The 18,344-nt window shown below is 38.7% G+C and overlaps 1 protein-coding gene across 1 annotated transcript in view; it reads left to right on the forward strand.

Moving 5' to 3' along the window:
• The window catches only part of ush2a (Usher syndrome 2A (autosomal recessive, mild)), a 190,570-nt gene that overhangs the window by 93,202 nt on the left and 79,024 nt on the right, over window positions 1-18,344 (forward strand). The window contains exons 43-49 of the mRNA XM_086174562.1: window positions 2,869-3,031; window positions 3,115-3,262; window positions 6,260-6,417; window positions 7,294-7,441; window positions 10,511-10,666; window positions 14,838-14,985; window positions 16,288-16,430. Coding sequence (XP_086030688.1) covers window positions 2,869-3,031; window positions 3,115-3,262; window positions 6,260-6,417; window positions 7,294-7,441; window positions 10,511-10,666; window positions 14,838-14,985; window positions 16,288-16,430 — 1,064 coding nt within the window. The remainder of the gene's footprint in view (window positions 1-2,868; window positions 3,032-3,114; window positions 3,263-6,259; window positions 6,418-7,293; window positions 7,442-10,510; window positions 10,667-14,837; window positions 14,986-16,287; window positions 16,431-18,344) is intronic.

An 18,344-nucleotide genomic window follows, 5' to 3' on the forward strand; every position in this document is an offset into this window, starting at 1 on the left:
TCTGTTTTCATTTTGGTATGCGTGTCTTTAGAATTCATTGATCGTCAAAGTAGTATTCTGAACATCACAGCACAGGCACGTACGCACAGATCTCTCTCCTGGTCACCACTTTACAAAATACTCATAGTTGAGTTAAACTAGCTACATCAAAATACCAGAGCATGGCAAAACATTAACAGAATGCAATCATTTGAGACAAACCGTGTCGTAGGAGCATTTCCTGGCGTGCAACCAAACAGGGCAACTACACCACTGCTACTCTCTACTCTATAATTAACTGACACATTTCGGAAACCATGTAAACTTATACAGGTTTACCAGTTAAAGTAACCCCTCTGCGGAAGCCATTCACAATTGTGGCCTAATATGTGCAATACATCATCCTGGAGTTCACTGCTGTTCACTGCTAAGTGCACAGGGAAACGTATCGTACCCCAAGCATTCATAGTGTTTTCATCCATAAATTCACCAGGTGTGGGAAGATTGTGTATTGCCTTGTTAGCACGTTGGGGAAAGGCATAGGTTGAGAGATCATGCATGGTCAATAGCTCTCTATTGTATCTGTGAGAAAAGTGTTGAAAGACAAGACGGAAAAGAGTGCATCTGCGAGAAAAGCGAAATTGAAGGATGGCCAGCAGTAAAAGACAAATTGTGGGCTTTGAGAGAAATAAAAAGACATTTTAAAAATAATAAAGTTAGAGAAACGGAGGGTGAGAGACTGTGAGAAAGGTTTGTGGAGGCTACAGGATGCAACCGAAGCAATATCAGCAGATTTATTTTTCTGCTTTCGCCTCAGAGCCTGCATGGCTCAAATTCCTTTACATGCACCAGCAGATACAGCTGCAAAACACCACCTTTACAAGAGATGGACAAGACATCTTGCAAAGCTCTCTTGACACATAGAACATAGTTGGCTTAATTTTAGTCCTTGAATTTAATGCAGAGCAAAAATTCTGCCATTAATCCTACCTTGAAAGTTTCATAATTGAATGATTACACCGCCAGAGTTGTTGTACTTTGACTTCTTGTTTATGAATGTATTGTTAACTTTGATGATGAAATGGTCTCTTTCATACTGAAAAGTATGAGCAGAGTAGCAAAATATAATCTTCCACTACAAATGAATGCTACTTTGATATCTGACAGTAGGAATAATGGCAGAGTTGGTCCTTTTTTAAATCAATATAAGTTTTCCAGTGAAATAGGTTTGAAACTTTTTCTGAGGCATTTCATAAGAACTGAGTAAGGTGTCAGTCAGCAGTAGACACTTAAATGTCCAATAATCATTTGGAGTCGTCACTGATGCTTTGTGGCGTGAGTAAATGTAGTGAACAGCAGGGAACATGGTAAAGGGAGATGGTACACGAGCCGGGTTGACCTTTCTTCGCTCGTGGTGCAGAATATGAACATGCCTCATCAGGTGTGCATGTTTCAATTTAAAATGCACTGCTCTGTTTCATTTCATAACACTTTTGAAACCAATAGTTCTCCAAAACCATCACTGCAATGAATTATGACACAGATTATTACAAGTCCCCTTTGATTTAGCATTTCAAAAGTGGGCATACATCACATTGCCAATCGACAGCATATAAATCTTAAATGTGATAGATTAGCCTCGGTGGCTAATTGTGTGCTAACACATACTCATCAGTCATCGAAAAACTGGCTTTTAATGGGAGGTGCTAAGAAAGAAATCAATCACATCCATAAATTGCATCTCTTTCCTACCATGTGAATGGGGTTTTGGTATCCCTTTGGGATTGGTAAATATTTCTCAAAATTTCATCGGAAAGAAAAGATTTACAAATGAAAAACTTCCTTCTAATAATCTACTTGCTATGTTATAAATCATTAAATATCTTTAGATACTTTGAATCTTGTGAATAACTCAAAAATTGTGGTTATTTTAAAGACAACTGCAAATCACTTTGCCCCATCACTGGATTTGTCAATTTAACAATCCATGATATAAACACCTCAGTCCTTTTTTGTACAAAATGGTCAACTCTTATGACATACAAAATGAGTTGTTTAGCTTGACATACTTAGTACTTTATAAAATGTCTGTAATCCATTCAAAAAATCTTGGTTGTTTAACAAATATTCTGTTGAGCGTTATAATCTTGACAGTTACTCTAAGAAAATAAGTGAAATATAAACAGCTTTGTCCTTAAAAAACATTGTACCATATTCAATATCTTCTCTGTTTCTGAAATGTTACTTTTACAAATAGTTCTCCATACTTGAAAACACAACCATGGTGTTAAGATCAAATGCAGACAAAACCATACACAGATCCACATGTAACCATACACATAGACACTTAGAGAAACCTGCAGTTCAAATACTTCATTTATATTTTTGTATATTGTAATGCAAAAACAAATTTAAAGTGTTATCTTAACAGTAGATGCATAGAGTTTAGGCAATCCCTGTCTAGCCTACCAACAAGTGGTAAATTGTTTCAAGCAGCCAAATTCAGTAAATATAGATTTCTTTACTATAAAAGTAAAACATCTCCATCTGAAGTGTATGAAAACTTTTTATTTGAGCTGCATGGATTGGTGTTAGAAAATAGTTATTAGTCCTCTTGCACCATCCCCCCTGAGAAGGTGTCAAAGTGCCAATGAGCAGGATAAAGAAGCCAGTATTTGTCATCTTGAGCAAATTACCATCTTGCATGGTGGCCTCAGGCATCAGCGCGTGTATGTAATTGGCAAATGAACACTGACTGTCATAAAGTGGTGTGTTATTAGAACTACAATACACAGAGAATATTTAAATGTGGAGAGACAACAGTTCTTTATAGTTCCTGCAAAAATTTCTCACACTTTTCATCTCACTGTTTTAATTCTTCTACTCAAGGTGGTCCCAACCCTCTCAGGTCAATGGGGTCCTACAGTACTATTCCATCTTCCTTTCACATGAGGGCGCAAATCCTGTGTTGACCTATAACAGCTCAGAACTTTCTGAAGACCACACACTCCATAACCTAACTCCTGGAACTTCCTACACCATCACAGTGGCCGTGAGTTCTTCTCCATTATATTTCTAATTAGCTGGATCACCTTCATCGACAGTAAACATTGTCTAAATGTTTATGCATGTCAGGCATGCACAGGAGGCGGATGTACCTTAAGCCCCCCGGCTACGGCTCAGACTGAAGAGACCACCCCAGAGAATGTTCCTGCGCCCGTGGTCACTCCGATTTCCCCGCATGCATTCAATGTTAGCTGGACACCTCCTGATACTCCTAATGGTGAGAATTCACCGTACAGTACAATATTTTACATACACACCTTGCAATATTAACACTTAATCCAAAGTGATTAATATGGAAATACACAGAACCGCTTTTTTAAAGCATTTTGTTATGAACTCTAAAGTGATTAGAAGATATTGAGGATTTTTTGTTTCAAAGACAGAAATCATTAATAATCATTAGAATGAAAGTGTGCCGTCAGCTTATCTGTCCAGGTTGTGTCCCAGAGACCTGTACACTCTCAAGGTATCGCAGGAATGTGACCAAAGATGGGTCACCAATTCCCCCTCTGGATTCTGCAGGAGGGCTAAGGCAGATGAAGAAGGGGGGGGGTATATAAAAGCAAAAGGCTGGGCACAAAGGATTGTGAATGAAAGGGAAGAGATGAATAACAAAACATAGAGTTTGAAATTGGTACTGAGAGGCACCTCTACTGACAGGGCAGTGTGCGCCTCCTCCGCATTCCTTTAAGTGGATGAAAAGTGCTCTCTTTTGACTGAGTAAGAGAACTGCAGGCTGAGGAGACACAGACCTACAGTGAATACTCACACTCTTTTGTTTCCACCTCTTACCTTAATTTAACTTCCTTGCAGAAAATGTAAAATGTATCATGTAGAAATGGGCCGCGCCACATTTTATGTGCTTGGGATGCAAATGTGATGTAGATTTATTTCCAATTTTTTTTTTGTTGGAATGCAGATATTTTCAATAAGGGTATTAAAGGTTTCCTCTGTAACATAGTTTGAATTGTAATGTATAAATGAATAATAGTATGGTATAATGAGGTGCAAGTAAATGAGTTTTGATTGATGCATCATAATAATCTCTATCCATGTATATGTAGCATTAGGAATATATGTAAAATATAATAATATTTCCAAAGTATCACAAATAGCTCCATGCAGTCAAAGGGAATAACTTGCTTTATCTGTCTTTCACATTATATAAAAATTTGTTTTAAATATATTTTCAAGTAATTAGTTGCTTTCCACCAACTTTTATCAGTCAACGTACATTGTGCCAAAGAAAAGTGTGCAAATAAAATTTAAAGATAAAGATAAAAAAGAGTAAAAGAAAATAATGCAATGACCCTAATCAATGATATGAAAATCACTGTTATGAAATCTGCATTTTGATTCTATGAATGGGTCAACAGGCCAGTCAATCATATATTGCTTTTAATGTTCCTCCTGTCTTAAAACAGACCTAAAATGAATGTATTTGATTATCACAGAGAAGTTACGAGGGGTAGTATTCACCGCATTGTACACTGAAAATGGTGACATGAATTATCAAGGGCCGCAGTACATTATCATGTGAAACCAAATGAACTGAGTGATGAAAACCATCTGAGGATTTCCCAGCTTATTTCACAGTCTCTAACATACAAATGCACTGCCACATATTATCAAATGTTATTGCCATGCTCGTTAAAGTATGTGTAATTCCGTAATGCGCGTGTGCGTAATGTGAATTGTGTGTGTTTTACGCTTAATGCCACATGAGTGCATTTCGCACCATAAACCCTGTGATGTGTGTGCATATTAGCCCGGATAAATTACTTAAAGCTTTTCTCATCTGATGACAGAAATTTATAACAAGAGAGACACTTAATCATGATTACCTGATTACCTCATGCTTAATAAGCTTTAATTTTTGCTTAAAAAGGAAGAGGAGCTCAGTGCCTTTTTTCATTTGCTTTTTCTTTCACAAATGGGCTGCAAAAATGACGATGATGATGAGTTCCAGTGGACTGAGATTCTGTGTTCTTTTCACCCTCTCTCTCCCTCTCTCCCTCTCTCTCTCCCTCTCGCTCTTTCTCGCTCTCCCCCCTTCTCCCCAATTCCGCAGGGATTTGTGGGGGATAATCCTCTCGGGGATTAGGTCGGGGCAACACGCAGACAAAGAGGGGAAATAAGCCTGTTATGCATTCGCTGCTTCATTTCCCAACCTGTCTTTATTACAACCTATACTGATATGGGCTTATTCACACACACACAAGCACACAGACAGTCACGCACATAAACACACACACTCTCACATGCATGTGATTGGCCACATTAAGAGCTTCCCAGATGTAACTGGCGTCCATGGGGTTTTTGTGTCTTCATTTCCCTGATAGGTGTGTATATCTGTATTGAGCAATAATAAAACCCACACATGATTAAAGCAGAATAGACTCTTAGTTCTTAGTGCTGATCTTTTGAGCCCCCTGTATGCATTTTTATTAAGGTAAAGCACATTTGGCACAGTTTCATTTTTTATTAGGTGAATGTAATGTAATTATTGGACTAGTGTGTGTGTGTGTATGAGCATTTGTGAGTTCTCATCAGTGTGTTTCTATTTCTGTTGAGTAGTTTATGCGTGAATACTTATTTGCACCCTCATTTGTGTGTATGCATGTTCAATCTTAATAACAGAGTCCTTTTTGAGGCCTTTATCCCCGCAATTCCTATGGTTACATTCGTGCTGTTTTTATCACCGGATAACACCGGAACACAATAACTGGCAGGTCCGGAGCCCTTAAGTCACTTTTCATTTGCATGTCAATCCAAGGACCCGAATCGCATCAAAAAGTAAAGCTTTATGGTTGATAGTCCATCTAGTTGTGCGCTAGATGTGAGTTACCAGTGACAACAAAGGTATAGTATAGCGGGAAGAGAAGGTCCGCACATCATCGAAATATGCAACACAATTTTACACTAAAAGTTGACTTAACCTTTGTATTATAAATCTATTAAAGTACGCTTTTGGCATTACTTTTATGGTTTGTTTTATGGGATGCTGTCATTACAAGATGTTGCAGGATACACATGCAAGCAAAATGTATACATGCATTTTGAAGGAGAAAACACAGTTTATTGACATGTATCACTTTTGTTTCTCAAACAATCGTAGCAATTTTACTTGAACTTAAAATATCAGTTTGCCTTTTTTAATGGCTCTTTTTTTCATGTTTATCACACATTGTCAATTCTCATGTTTCTTTGACAGGCATTATAACCAGCTATGGTCTCTGGATGGATGGCATGCTTATTTTAAACACCAGCTCCTTACAGAGATCATTTTTGGTAAAGGGACTCTACCCATGGAGCAGACATCTACTCAGGCTACAGGCCTGCACTGCACGCGGCTGTGGCAAGGGGCCGATGGTTAGTAAAGTCTCCTCAGTTTCACACACACACATACACACGTGCGGATGTGCATAGCTGAATTAATCAATTAAAAAGCATGCAAAATCCCTCATATAATACTTACATATGATATATGATGATTGAGTCCTAGTCCAAGTCCTAAATTCCTTTTAGCATAAAAAATAAATGCTATATCGCCTAATTTTGTTGAAGATTTTTTTTTAAGAGTATGCAGATTTATACTTGAACTAATCAACACAGAGAAGCATGGTTGCTCATGTGGGAATTCATGGTCGAACCTTTACAAATTGTGTGTATATGTATGACACTAGGTGTCATGAAGGTGATCGATTCTCCTGGCTCAATAACGAGGGTTGGTGTGGCAACAGTGACATTTGGTAGAAAATGTCACTCTACACTCAATGATGGTTCTGACTAAATATGTCGTCGGTATTGGAAAAATGCCCCAAAATACGGCCTGTTGTCAGACACGGCTAAAATAGCTGACACAGCTGAAAAGGAAGAGGAGGAGGGTGGGGGTATAAAGGATGAAGAGAAGTTGCAGATTTGAAAAGGGGAGGAAGGAGACAGGTTAGGAGAGTATGAAGAGTAAATAATCAAAGAAAAGCAAAAGGTAAAGAGTAAGAATCTAAAAAGCAGCAGAGCTGAAAAGTAAGGCTGACCAAGGAGGAAGATTAGACAAGAAAAGTGAGAGGTGACAGAAAGGAGCAAGGTTTCAATGAAGATAAGCGAAAGAGGGAAATTAAGCTGTGAAAACTGTTTTTTTGTTAATTTTAGTAAATACTATCCATGAATATTTTTTGCATTGCAGTTTATTTGAACATAAATGCGTGTGTGGTTCATTGTTTATTTCATTTTCACCCATTATTTTAGGTGGAGGCACATACATTAGAGATGGCCCCAGAAGGCCCGATCTTGTTGGAACTGACCAATCAGAGCTCACGATCGCTCCGCGCACGATGGTCAGCCCCATCCCAGCCAAACGGGAACCTGAGATACACCCTGCACAGTAAAAGTGAAGGTAACACATTCTCTCCTGTCCTGTCTCGACATTTAATTCATTTTTATATGCAAAAAAAATGCATCACTAACTGGTCAACCCTGAACAGCTAACCTTGCTGGCTCTGGTGCGGTACATGGAAGATTAGCTGTATATTGCATGAAATGCTCCATTTAACCTATACAGTGAAAGACCACAGATGGTGTGGAGACAAAAGCGAGTTCCAACTTTATTCCTCTAATACCAACACAAAACTCACAACAAACTTCTGTAGACCAAAATGCCCTAGACCTAAACCACACCCCAGCCCCCACCCCACTCCCCGAACACCCAGAAGGGACTTGTGAACACAAACAGGCCTCTCATGGGAGGCTTGAGCAGCCTGCCATAACGACCGTGTCGAAGCAGCAGGAGACACCGGACGTTGGACCTGGGGAGGCACTGCTGGGGTCCTGCAGGGAGGGCGACCGCGACAGGGAATCTGGAAAGGAAACACACCTTCGCCAGCCACCCTGTGTGCTGAAATGCTCACCCATTTCCTGCACGAAACTTTTTAAGCCTGTCTCAAGAACCCAAAATGGCCCATCGTGCAGGGGTTGAAGAGGCGAGCAGTGAGCATCATGTCTCACAAACATAAACTGAGCCGACATGAGCGCTGCGGGCGCAAAAGGCTGTGGAAAACAGTTGTGAATGGGGCCTGGAACCCAAGAGTTGCTGGGCAAGACAGGATCCGCAGCCAGACGGGGTGGAGGAGCAGATCTCCCGGGCAAAAATACTCCTGGAACTTATAGCGGCTGACCAAGAACCAACTCGGTGGATGAAGCGTCGAGGCCGTCTTTAGGAGCTGAATGCAATCCAGCATAACCCGCAATAAACGGTCCACCCAGTTGCCATCCAAGAGCGCAGCAGGTAGTGCTGCCTTGAGGGACCGGTGGAACCATTCATACACACTATTAGCCTGAGGGTGGGACACTAGAGTGCGATGCACCTTCACCCCCAATGACCCCGCCATTGCTGAGGGACCAAAACCACGCCCCAACCCCCAGTCCCTTGGGATGAGAGGCCACACCCCTTTGTGTCTGCCACAGTACTTTATATTCTGCTTTGTTTTCTGATTTGACTGCATTTATCATTCCCCAGACAAACTAAGCCACTGTTTGAAGGTAACCTCCATTCATCGTTTCATGTCATATTCATTTGCTGTGGAATATTTGATCATGTCAGACTCCCATTGAGGTTTATTTTGACTGTTTTGGTTCAGGTCAAGCTATCAAGACATGTGGACTGTAGCTGAACTTAAATGGATGCATCCCTGTTTATATCACATCTCTCAATGAAAAACAAGGATCACCAGCCGCAAAACAATTAGAAACAATCTGTTTTGAACTATTTCAGAATATGTTTGATTTAATCACAAACATTAGACTGTTCCTAAAAAATATAAAAAACTTTGCTTAGATTCGAAAATAAACTTTCTAAATGCTGAATTCAATGGGTAACCCAAGCATTTTTGGAGTCCTTCCATACTTGTTATTAACTTTTGGTAATTCCATGTACCCTAGAGGCAGATGAAAAAAGTAATTATTTTATTTGATTTGGTCAACAGATTTTTTGGGGATAAATAATTCGAGTAAATCAAGATAGTATGGCAGGAGTTGCACGCATATGTGCGCACAGAAGGAAAGACTTGACATTGCCTGTGACTTGCAAGGGGAGTTGATACAGGAGTCCAGAGGAAAACCCAACTGTGAAAGTTGAAGGGACGACAAAGGCGAGTTGAAATTAAACAGTGATATGAGAGAGAGGGGAGGATGAGAGTCTTATTTCCATACATGTATTAGACAAGACTCCAAACAAAACAATACATGACCATCAACCACGCGGCGAAAGGAGATCACCGAAATAGAAAAAGACCAGTAGGTATGGATAGAAAAGGAGGAAGAAGAAAATTGAACAAGATGTGAAACAAGCAAAGGCACACCCCACACTCTTCCTTTAACTCGCACAGATTCATCAAGTCGTTTCTCCGCCGTGCACACACACAGACAGAGTCAGGCACTTTGATCTGCGCCTCACACAGGAACAGAAAGATTAAAATGAGTGGAGAGAGGGATAGAAGAGGTGTACAAGAAAGAGAGAGATGTGTCTCGCTCTAGTTACCCATAACCCCTTGTTTCTTTGAGACACACTGCCTTCATCAGTTCCAAGACCCAATACATGTTTGTGTGTGTGCGTCCATCTAAATATATTGGGTAGGCCTGCATTCTGGAATTTTCTCATCCCTTTGATTATCCTTGCATAACCTCAATATGGAAACGTCTCTCTTTTGATCATTCTTGGTTAGTATTCCTCTTTCTTACACACACACACACACACACATATACACACACACACACGCACATACACCCTCTCTCGTTCTTTTTTGTTATCCCTTCTAAAAAGTCTGCATCTTTTATTTATCATTTTTCTGCCATCACACCTTTTCTGCTAAAACATACAGGCAGTGCAAATGTCTTAAGGGGCTGAAGTAAATTGTAATTACTTTTGGCTTGTTGACATTTTAATAGTATGCGCCAAAGTACTTTTAGCTAAAAAGTAGTGCAGAACAGAAAGGTATCATAGTTAATATTGGAGACAATATACCTCGGGCTTAAAAAAAATTAGCAAACAATAATTCTACATTAATTATTCCTACATTTTTTTTTTTTATTGTTGCTGTTCTCCTTTGTTTTAAATGGTTTCTCACTCTGGCAGACTTCATCCAGTCCAATCTCTCAACATTTTGCCATTTTCCACGCATACTTTCAACATGAGAAGGAAGAGAAAAACATAGGTCTATCCATCCTGTGATGCACATACACGGCCATGAATGCAATAAACCTCACAACAGAATTGTAACCACCTTTCGATGCAGATCTTGTTTGAATGTTGTTTTTGAACATGTAACTTTCCTCTGCAGTTTTAAACATCTATCTGCTCTGTCTTAATAGCCATGAAACAGACTGGACTAAACACATATCCACATAATTTTAGGAGAGAGGAGTCTAATAACTATTCTAAGCCATCTTTGTGTTTGTCCCCTTGTCTTAGACGGTGATCTTGTGTTGGAGGGAGGGTCAACAGCTGGCATTTGGCTTTCTGTGACTGACCTCCAGCCTTACACCAACTACAGTGTCTGGATCAAGGGTTGTAACACTCAAGGTTGTGTGGAGAGCCTGCCAATCAGTGTTACTACATCGCCAACAGGTAAAGGAAGGGGGGCATTGTTGCATCATTATATAAACAAATACATTAGCTCCTATGGGCAATGCACATTAGGTGCCCGGATCTCCAGGGTGAAGCTAAGCTAATCCCAAGGAATGATGCTGATGTGAGGATGGAAGGACAAGACATGGAATCAAATGTCATTTTTAGCATACAAACCGCACAAAATGGAGTAACGTAAAATTATTTAATTACAACCATCTCATAAGATATGTTTGTTTTCGGGAAGGGTTCAGATTTTTTCACAACATGGACACTTGCTGTGTTGTGAAAAAAACATTTTTACCATTTTGGTACAAATAACAGACCTACAAGATCAGTCTTTTCCTTTCAACTCCCCCCGATTTCTCCTCTAGACCCACCCATTTATACATACATATGTATTTAGGCCAGAATATGCCCCCCCTCGGCACACAAATTGTAGGTTCAGTGTCGCCTGTTTGTATATAACCCAACAAGTTTTTGATGCCAGCTGTGAAGGCGTATCTAAAAAGCCTCTAATCCATTTGTACAACTTCCCCTATTGTGTGGAAGCAATCTGATTTAAATTACTTTTATTATCTGCTCTATTTCCAACTCTACAAGCTAGAATTAGATATTTCTATCTCATTACTCTAATACTGATTTCAATTGTGAAGCTTATGAACTGGAAAGGTTTACTTTCAGTAGCTTGCTTAAAGCACAGAAGAGAAATCAATAAGTTGCAGTGACACACACATATACACACACGCACACAATATGTACATACACAAAAAGGCTTCCTATATTGAAAGGGTATGTTTAGATTATTATGTGTGTGTGTGTGTGTGTGTGTGTGTGTGTGTGTGTGTGTGTGCGTGCGTGCATTCTTTTAATACAATGATTGTGCATACCAATAAATGTCAAATCTTAGAGAGTGGACAGAGTGCAGTAACACTTACTCACATTTGTCACTACTTTTTTAGTGTACCTATTTCTATGTTTGAGAAACAAAAGACAGACTTAAGAAAGTTCTACTGTTCAAGTTCAAAACAAAGACATAAGAAAGTATAAATTTTAAATACCAGACGTTTCCTCTCTTTCTATCTCTCTTTCTACCTCTGTGCCTCTGGCACCTCTTTAGACTTCTTTAAGGGAAACTGTCTTGATGCGTCCTTGTTCTATGAAAGAACAGAGAAAAGATAGCGGAGTAACAGACAGAAGAGAAGAGGAGGAGGAGTGCAGAGAGAGAGAAGTGAACATAAAAGTGCATAGTTTAAAACGATTAGTGACACCTCTGATATTGTACCTGCTAACACAGCATGAGAGAGACAAAGGCTCACTAGCTGTGTGTGTGTGTGTGTGTGTGTGTGTGTGTGTGTGTGTGTGTGTCTGTGTGTGTGCGTGTGCGTGTGTGTGTGTGTGTGTGTGTGCGTGTGAGTGAGAGTGAGAGAGAGTGAGAGAGAGAGGGGGGGGGGGGCAGAAAGCAAAGTGTTTAAATAATTACAGGCAAAATGTCCAACTGAAAATTGGAATAAACTGCTTTTTTGTCTTGTAGATATTTGTAAAAATGTACATAGAATTATCATCTGTAAGATTTTGAGTTTGGTTATTTTTCTCCAAAAAAAGGATACAAAGGAAAAAGCTTATTTAGACTAATAGTACAAGGTACTTCAGCATTGTCTCCCATTTCTGAACATTTAAAAAATTCAAACATAATCATCAGAAATGATCCTTCAAAAAAAAAAAAAAGAAGTGCAGGTTTTCTGTTTATATTTTAGCCGTCAAACAATGGACAAATAACATCCCAGCTCCAAATGTGTATTTTTGGATGGAATTTTATCAATTATATTATGGGAACATAGACTCTCAGTTCCACCATTTAGACAAATAAGCATTACACTGTGTGCATAATTATTAGGCAAGTATGATATTTGACCATATCATAATTTTATCCATAATTTCCAACTCCAAGCTATATAAACTTGAATGCTTATTGGATTTAATGCATATCAGGTGATGTGTATTTGTGTAATGAGGGAGCGTGTGGCCTGAGGAGGTCAACACCCGATATTAAGGTGTGCATGATTATCAGGCAGATCCTTCTCCTCAAGAAAAATGAGCCTAAAAGAGATTTAAGTGACTCTGACAAGTCAAAAATTGTAAAAGATCTTTCAGAGGGATGCATCACTCTTGAAATATCCAAGATATTGGGGTGTGATCACAGAACCATACAAACATTTTGTTGCAAATAGTCAATAGGGTTGTAGGAAACATGTTGAGAAGGAAAAAACACAAATTAACCGCCAAAGATTTGAGAAGAATCAAACTAGCAGGAACCCATTATCCTCCTCTGCTGCCATGTTCCACAACTGCAAACTACCTGCAGTGTCAAGAAATACGAGGTATTCAGTTCTCAGGGACATGGCCGACATGGAGCAAGAAATATCTGAAGACAGATTTTTCAAAGGTTTTGTGAACTGATGAGATGACTTGGGCCATGAGTGACTTGACAGACCAGATGAATGGGCCCGTGGTTGGATCAGTAACAGACACAGAGCTCCACTTCACCTCAGATGCCAGCAAGGTGGAGGTGGGGTACTGGTATGGGCAGATATTATTAAAGATGAGGTAGTTGGACCTTTTTGGGTTGAAAATTGACTCAAAATCAACTCTCAGACCTACTGCCAATTTTTAGAAGGTGCTTTCTTCACGCAGTGATTCAGGAAAAAGTCTGCATCTTTCAAAAAGACTTTGATTTTTATGCAAGACAACGCTCCATCACATGCATCAAAGTACTCCACTGCGTGGCTGGCCAGTAAAGGCCTTAAAGATGAAATAAACTAATGACACTAATGAAATGGAACTAATGACTAATGGCCCCCCTTCTTCATCTGACCTAAACCCTATTGAAAACTTTTGGGCCCTTCTTAAGTAGGAAATTTACAGTTAAGGTAAACAGTACACCTCTCTGAACAGTGTCTGGGAGGCTGTGGTTGTGGCTGCACAAAAAGTTGATTCTGACCAGATCCAGAAACCGACTGACTCTGTGAATGGAGGGCTTGTGACTGTTCTCGAAAAGAAGGGTGACTATATTGGTCACTGACCTTTTTTTTTTTTTTTTTTTTTTTTTTTATTTCAGAAATGTTTATTTGTAAATTTTGAGTTTGTTTATTATCCTCATTTTAACAGGTGAAAATAAACAAGTGAGACGGGAAGATCTTTGTTTTTAATTTGGTTGCATAATAATCCTGCACACTAATAGTTGCCTAATAACGGTGTACATATGGATATTCTCTTAAGAGAGCTAAAACTTCACTTTTACTACTTAAATGTTCAGGTTTGAGGGTTTGTTAAAATTTTGGATTGACCAAGAGCACTGTAGTTGTACAATAACAAGATGAATCCTCAAAAACCCAACTTGCCTAATTATTGTGCATGCAGTTTATAGCTATTGGTCAATAACAGAGCTTTATGGTGGATGTCCAGCAGAACACCAAAGTCTGGATAAATGTTCATGAGCATTGTACTGTCAGTGCTCCTTATCTGCCTGTGCATGCACATGCTCTCATGCATGTATGCGAGCCCATGTTTCAAATGGCCATTCTTTGAATTAGATGTTCTCAGCAATCAGCACCCTGTTGGAGTGAAACAGGACCGGTGCCTTTGATTGAAGGGTCACTTTATACATGAGAGCAACTATTATTTCACTGTCAACACAATCAGCTCTAATTTTCTCTTTTTTTTCCTCAGTATTTTTTTTCTGATTTCCTAGAGTCTTCTGCTTCATCTGAGAATATGATTATAATACTGTATGAAGTCATTTTTGTATTTCTTTCACACAAACGCAACATAGTTATTCTCAGCTAGAAACGCAGCCGGGCACTTATCATGGCTTTTGCTGTTATGTTTTTCTTTGTTTTTTTGGCCCACGTATTTTCTTCTCTTATTTCGTCCTTTTTGTCTTTCCTCATACCTTCTTTTATATTGCACTCCAACCAACACCAGCCTTAGACAGAGGGTGAATGTTTCTTTCTGAATTCATTTGAAGTAGATGCAGTAGCTTGTAAACATTGTAAGCTTCTCTTTGTTTTTTTCTACTCAGTATGATTTAATCCTCATCTGTCCTCAATCCACCCCTCACTGTATGTTTCCTGTTCGCTCTTCATCTTCACCTTTTCTTCTCTAACCGAAGCCCCAGACGGTTTGTCAGCACCAAGACTGACCCATGCAACTAGTACCAGCTTGAACATGTCTTGGTCTGCGCCTGCCCATTCAAATGCGCCAGGACCTCTTTATTATAGCTTGCAAATGAGGATATCACCAGAGAGACATGTGATAAGGTAAGATCAATTATATGTACATATATGCCAGAGAAAAGTCCACTTTTGCCTCCTGGTGTTCGAAAAAATGAAAGTGGTCTGAGAAATGTGATAAACCGACACTTTCATAAATGTCACTTCTCTCCCGTATATGCTCAAACACCGAAAAGATGTGAGTGAACACCTACGCATACACTTGTACATACACAGAGATACATTATACAGCAGAGCTGAATATGCCACATCAAAATGACAGACCGTCTAAAAAAAGGAGAGAGAATAAGCAGGAAAGACAGGAGGTAGAGTCAAAAAGACAAAAAAAAAATCAAAGAGAGGGCATACAAGAGAGGAAAAAAGGTAGAGAAAATGTGATGGAATAAAAAGAGAGAGAGGGTGTGCATCTGATATGTATTCATTACATGCTTCCTGACAACAAATTGCAATTTAATCCAAGAAGAGGAGGCTCTCATTCTGAGGTAATAAATAAATGACTAGCTACATGTATTATATATCAGACAACCATGCCCTCCTCCTCTTCTGCTATGGAAATCTCATTGTTCCTTGATTTATTCATTCATTCATCCCTTCTATCCATCTGATGCTAAATGGTCAATGGTCCCTCATTTATGACAATATTCTTATACTTTGTCCTAGATTCCATTGTATGATTATACGATATGGGATCAGCTTTGAGGATGTAATCAAAAGCAGTGAAAATATTGCGCACGCTGCTGAGATTTTTTTCCCCTGACACGAGGTACAATATATGACTCCCAAATTGATTTTAAAAGGAGTAGATTCAATCAAATGACACATTTTTTAGATCCCTGTCTCACATGGATGTTTATGGTCAAATATTAACTAGAGCTCAAAACATGTAAAAATCAAATATTTAGTCCAATAGGCACCTGAAGCTGAAGTTGAACCTTATAGAAATACAAAATGATCACTTTGTCCTCAAACTCCATTGAAATGCATGATAAAAAATGTTAATGTTTCCCACCTCATCTATAAAACTTTATGTCTCACTGTCTCCTTATCCAGTTACATTATGCACATAGTGCATACATCGTAGGTCCCCAAGGGAAAGGACCAGACCCTTTTTCAATATCTTTCAATACTGGACTCTTTGGCTCGCCCAATTTTTTTAAACCACCAACATTGCGTATCAAAATTAACTCTACGAGGGGCTTCAAAGAGGGGAAACATTGCAGTTTTGGAATATGACTTCATAATATTACATGCTGATACTGTATTAGATCTTTTGAAATGTCAAAGGTTTCAGATTTGTCCTCATGTATTCATCCTTTTGACTGTTTTCAGGCTTATGGAAAATGCGACAGACATCTTTTCTTACTATGTAGAAGGATTGTCAGCCTACACACAGTACTTTTTTAGAGTGGTGGTTTCACACTCTCATGGACAAACAGCTGGCCCCTGGGAAACCATGTGTACCGCAGAGACCAGTAAGTACACTTACACAAGTGCAAAAAACTAATTGTGGTTGCATGCGTTCACCATGTGTTGACACAATATAACAGTAGAAAATATGGCAATATGTAAATGCATGTGTTTCCATCTTTGGTGATTCAAAGTGACTTAAATAGAATACATTTTACACTGTTTTCTGCTTTCCCAATATTATAGATCAGTAAATGTAAGTAATGTATGACTAAAAGAAGAGAGAACATAACAAAGGCAATGGAAGACCAACATAATATGGTGTAACACAATGACAGATTGAAATCTACATACTATAGTGTGTGTGTGTGTGTGTGTGTGTGTGTGTGTGTGTGTGTGTGTGTGTGTGTGTGTGTGTGTGTGTGTGTGTGTGTGTGTGTGTGTGTGCGCGCGAGTGACCTAGCCAGTGTCATTGTGGGCTAATTGTTGTAATAGAATCATATTAGCCACTGGTACACCCTCCTCAGTGCAAAGTTATGAATTAATTAGTACCTAGCTATTATCACATACATTATCATTAAGCAGCAGAGATTTGCATACATTGCATAAATGTGCATGTACACAACAAAAAATGTGTATGCAATTGTTTTTGTGGCGTAACTATACATACACACTTGTGTGAACAGCCTACTGTTGGATACACCGATGCATGCACAAGGCCGCTCAGATACAAACAAATGCAGACATTTAGGATGCAATAAGTCATTGGTGTGGACTTTGCTCGTTGCTATGCAAAATTAAATTCATGCCAGCATAAACATGTTGACAAAAAAATTGCACAGAAGAGCAAAAAAAATCTTAATATTAATTAGTTGAATTTCTTTTTTTATGCTTTTTTTATGCTCCTATCCACCCCATCCAATTATGCATCTCATCATGATTATGAGAATAAACACAAAGTTATTGAAGACAAACTTTAAAGCAAATATTTGATTGAAATGTTAAAAAAATCAATCAGCGCAACAAGTCCTTGTCATTACAAAATGGTTATCCACACAAGGCATTTATTATTAGGAAAGGAAAAAATGTTCCCCAATCTTGTCCTAACAATCTGGCCATAGTCGAATGAAGATTTGAAATGCATAATGTCAGCGGCTGTCTTGACATTATGATGTTTAATTGGGGACATTCTGTCTCTACCTTACAAAATTATAATTGTTCATTATAAATTGATTCGTGTTGTCCTCATATTCTTCGCTTTGGTTCTGTTGCATTTACATAAACAGTATACATTATGTGTTTATATATACTGTACATATATATGTGTGTGTGTGATTTAATTTAAAGTTATGGTCACTTTGAAATATTTCTGAGATCTGTTTGGATGAGGCTAAGGTTCCTACATAATTATGCATCCCTTATTTGAGCAGATAGTGTCGCTAGGTTCAGAATCTCTTATTCAGTTTAACATGACACAAATAATTCACACATAAACACACATTTTCCAGATATCTAGGATAAACCGTTTCGATTCCAAATTTTTCTCAGATCTTTGAAAAAAATGAGATAAGAAAATACAAATTGTTGTTTCCCTAGGTATATTTGATATGCAGTGTAATATTCAAAAATATTTTTAAAATCCCTGGTAACCAAACATTATTGGCAATGCATTTGACCTTAAACAGGAAACAGATGGAACCACACAGTTTTTCCTGTCAAGCTTTATAAACAACATTGAATGCTGCTTCTCTCTGTTCGTTGATGAATACCATCCCATCTTTTCATATCGGATTCAATGGGGCATAAGAAATGTATCCCCTGTAATGAAATGCAGTGCAAAGAGTAAAGAGGCTTAAAGGTGGGGAGAGATTCCTGCATACATACTGTATCATAATGAGCAAACACAGAGAATTGTAGATTACGCAATGGTCAGTCCACTGGTGAAAGAGACACATTATTTGCTGCCATGTAAAAATCCT

This window comes from Fistularia commersonii, chromosome 27 (genome assembly GCF_037954325.1).
Source record: "Fistularia commersonii isolate RoL2024-O1a breed Wild chromosome 27, RoL_Fcom_v1.0, whole genome shotgun sequence".
Classification (NCBI taxonomy): domain Eukaryota; kingdom Metazoa; phylum Chordata; class Actinopteri; order Syngnathiformes; family Fistulariidae; genus Fistularia; species Fistularia commersonii.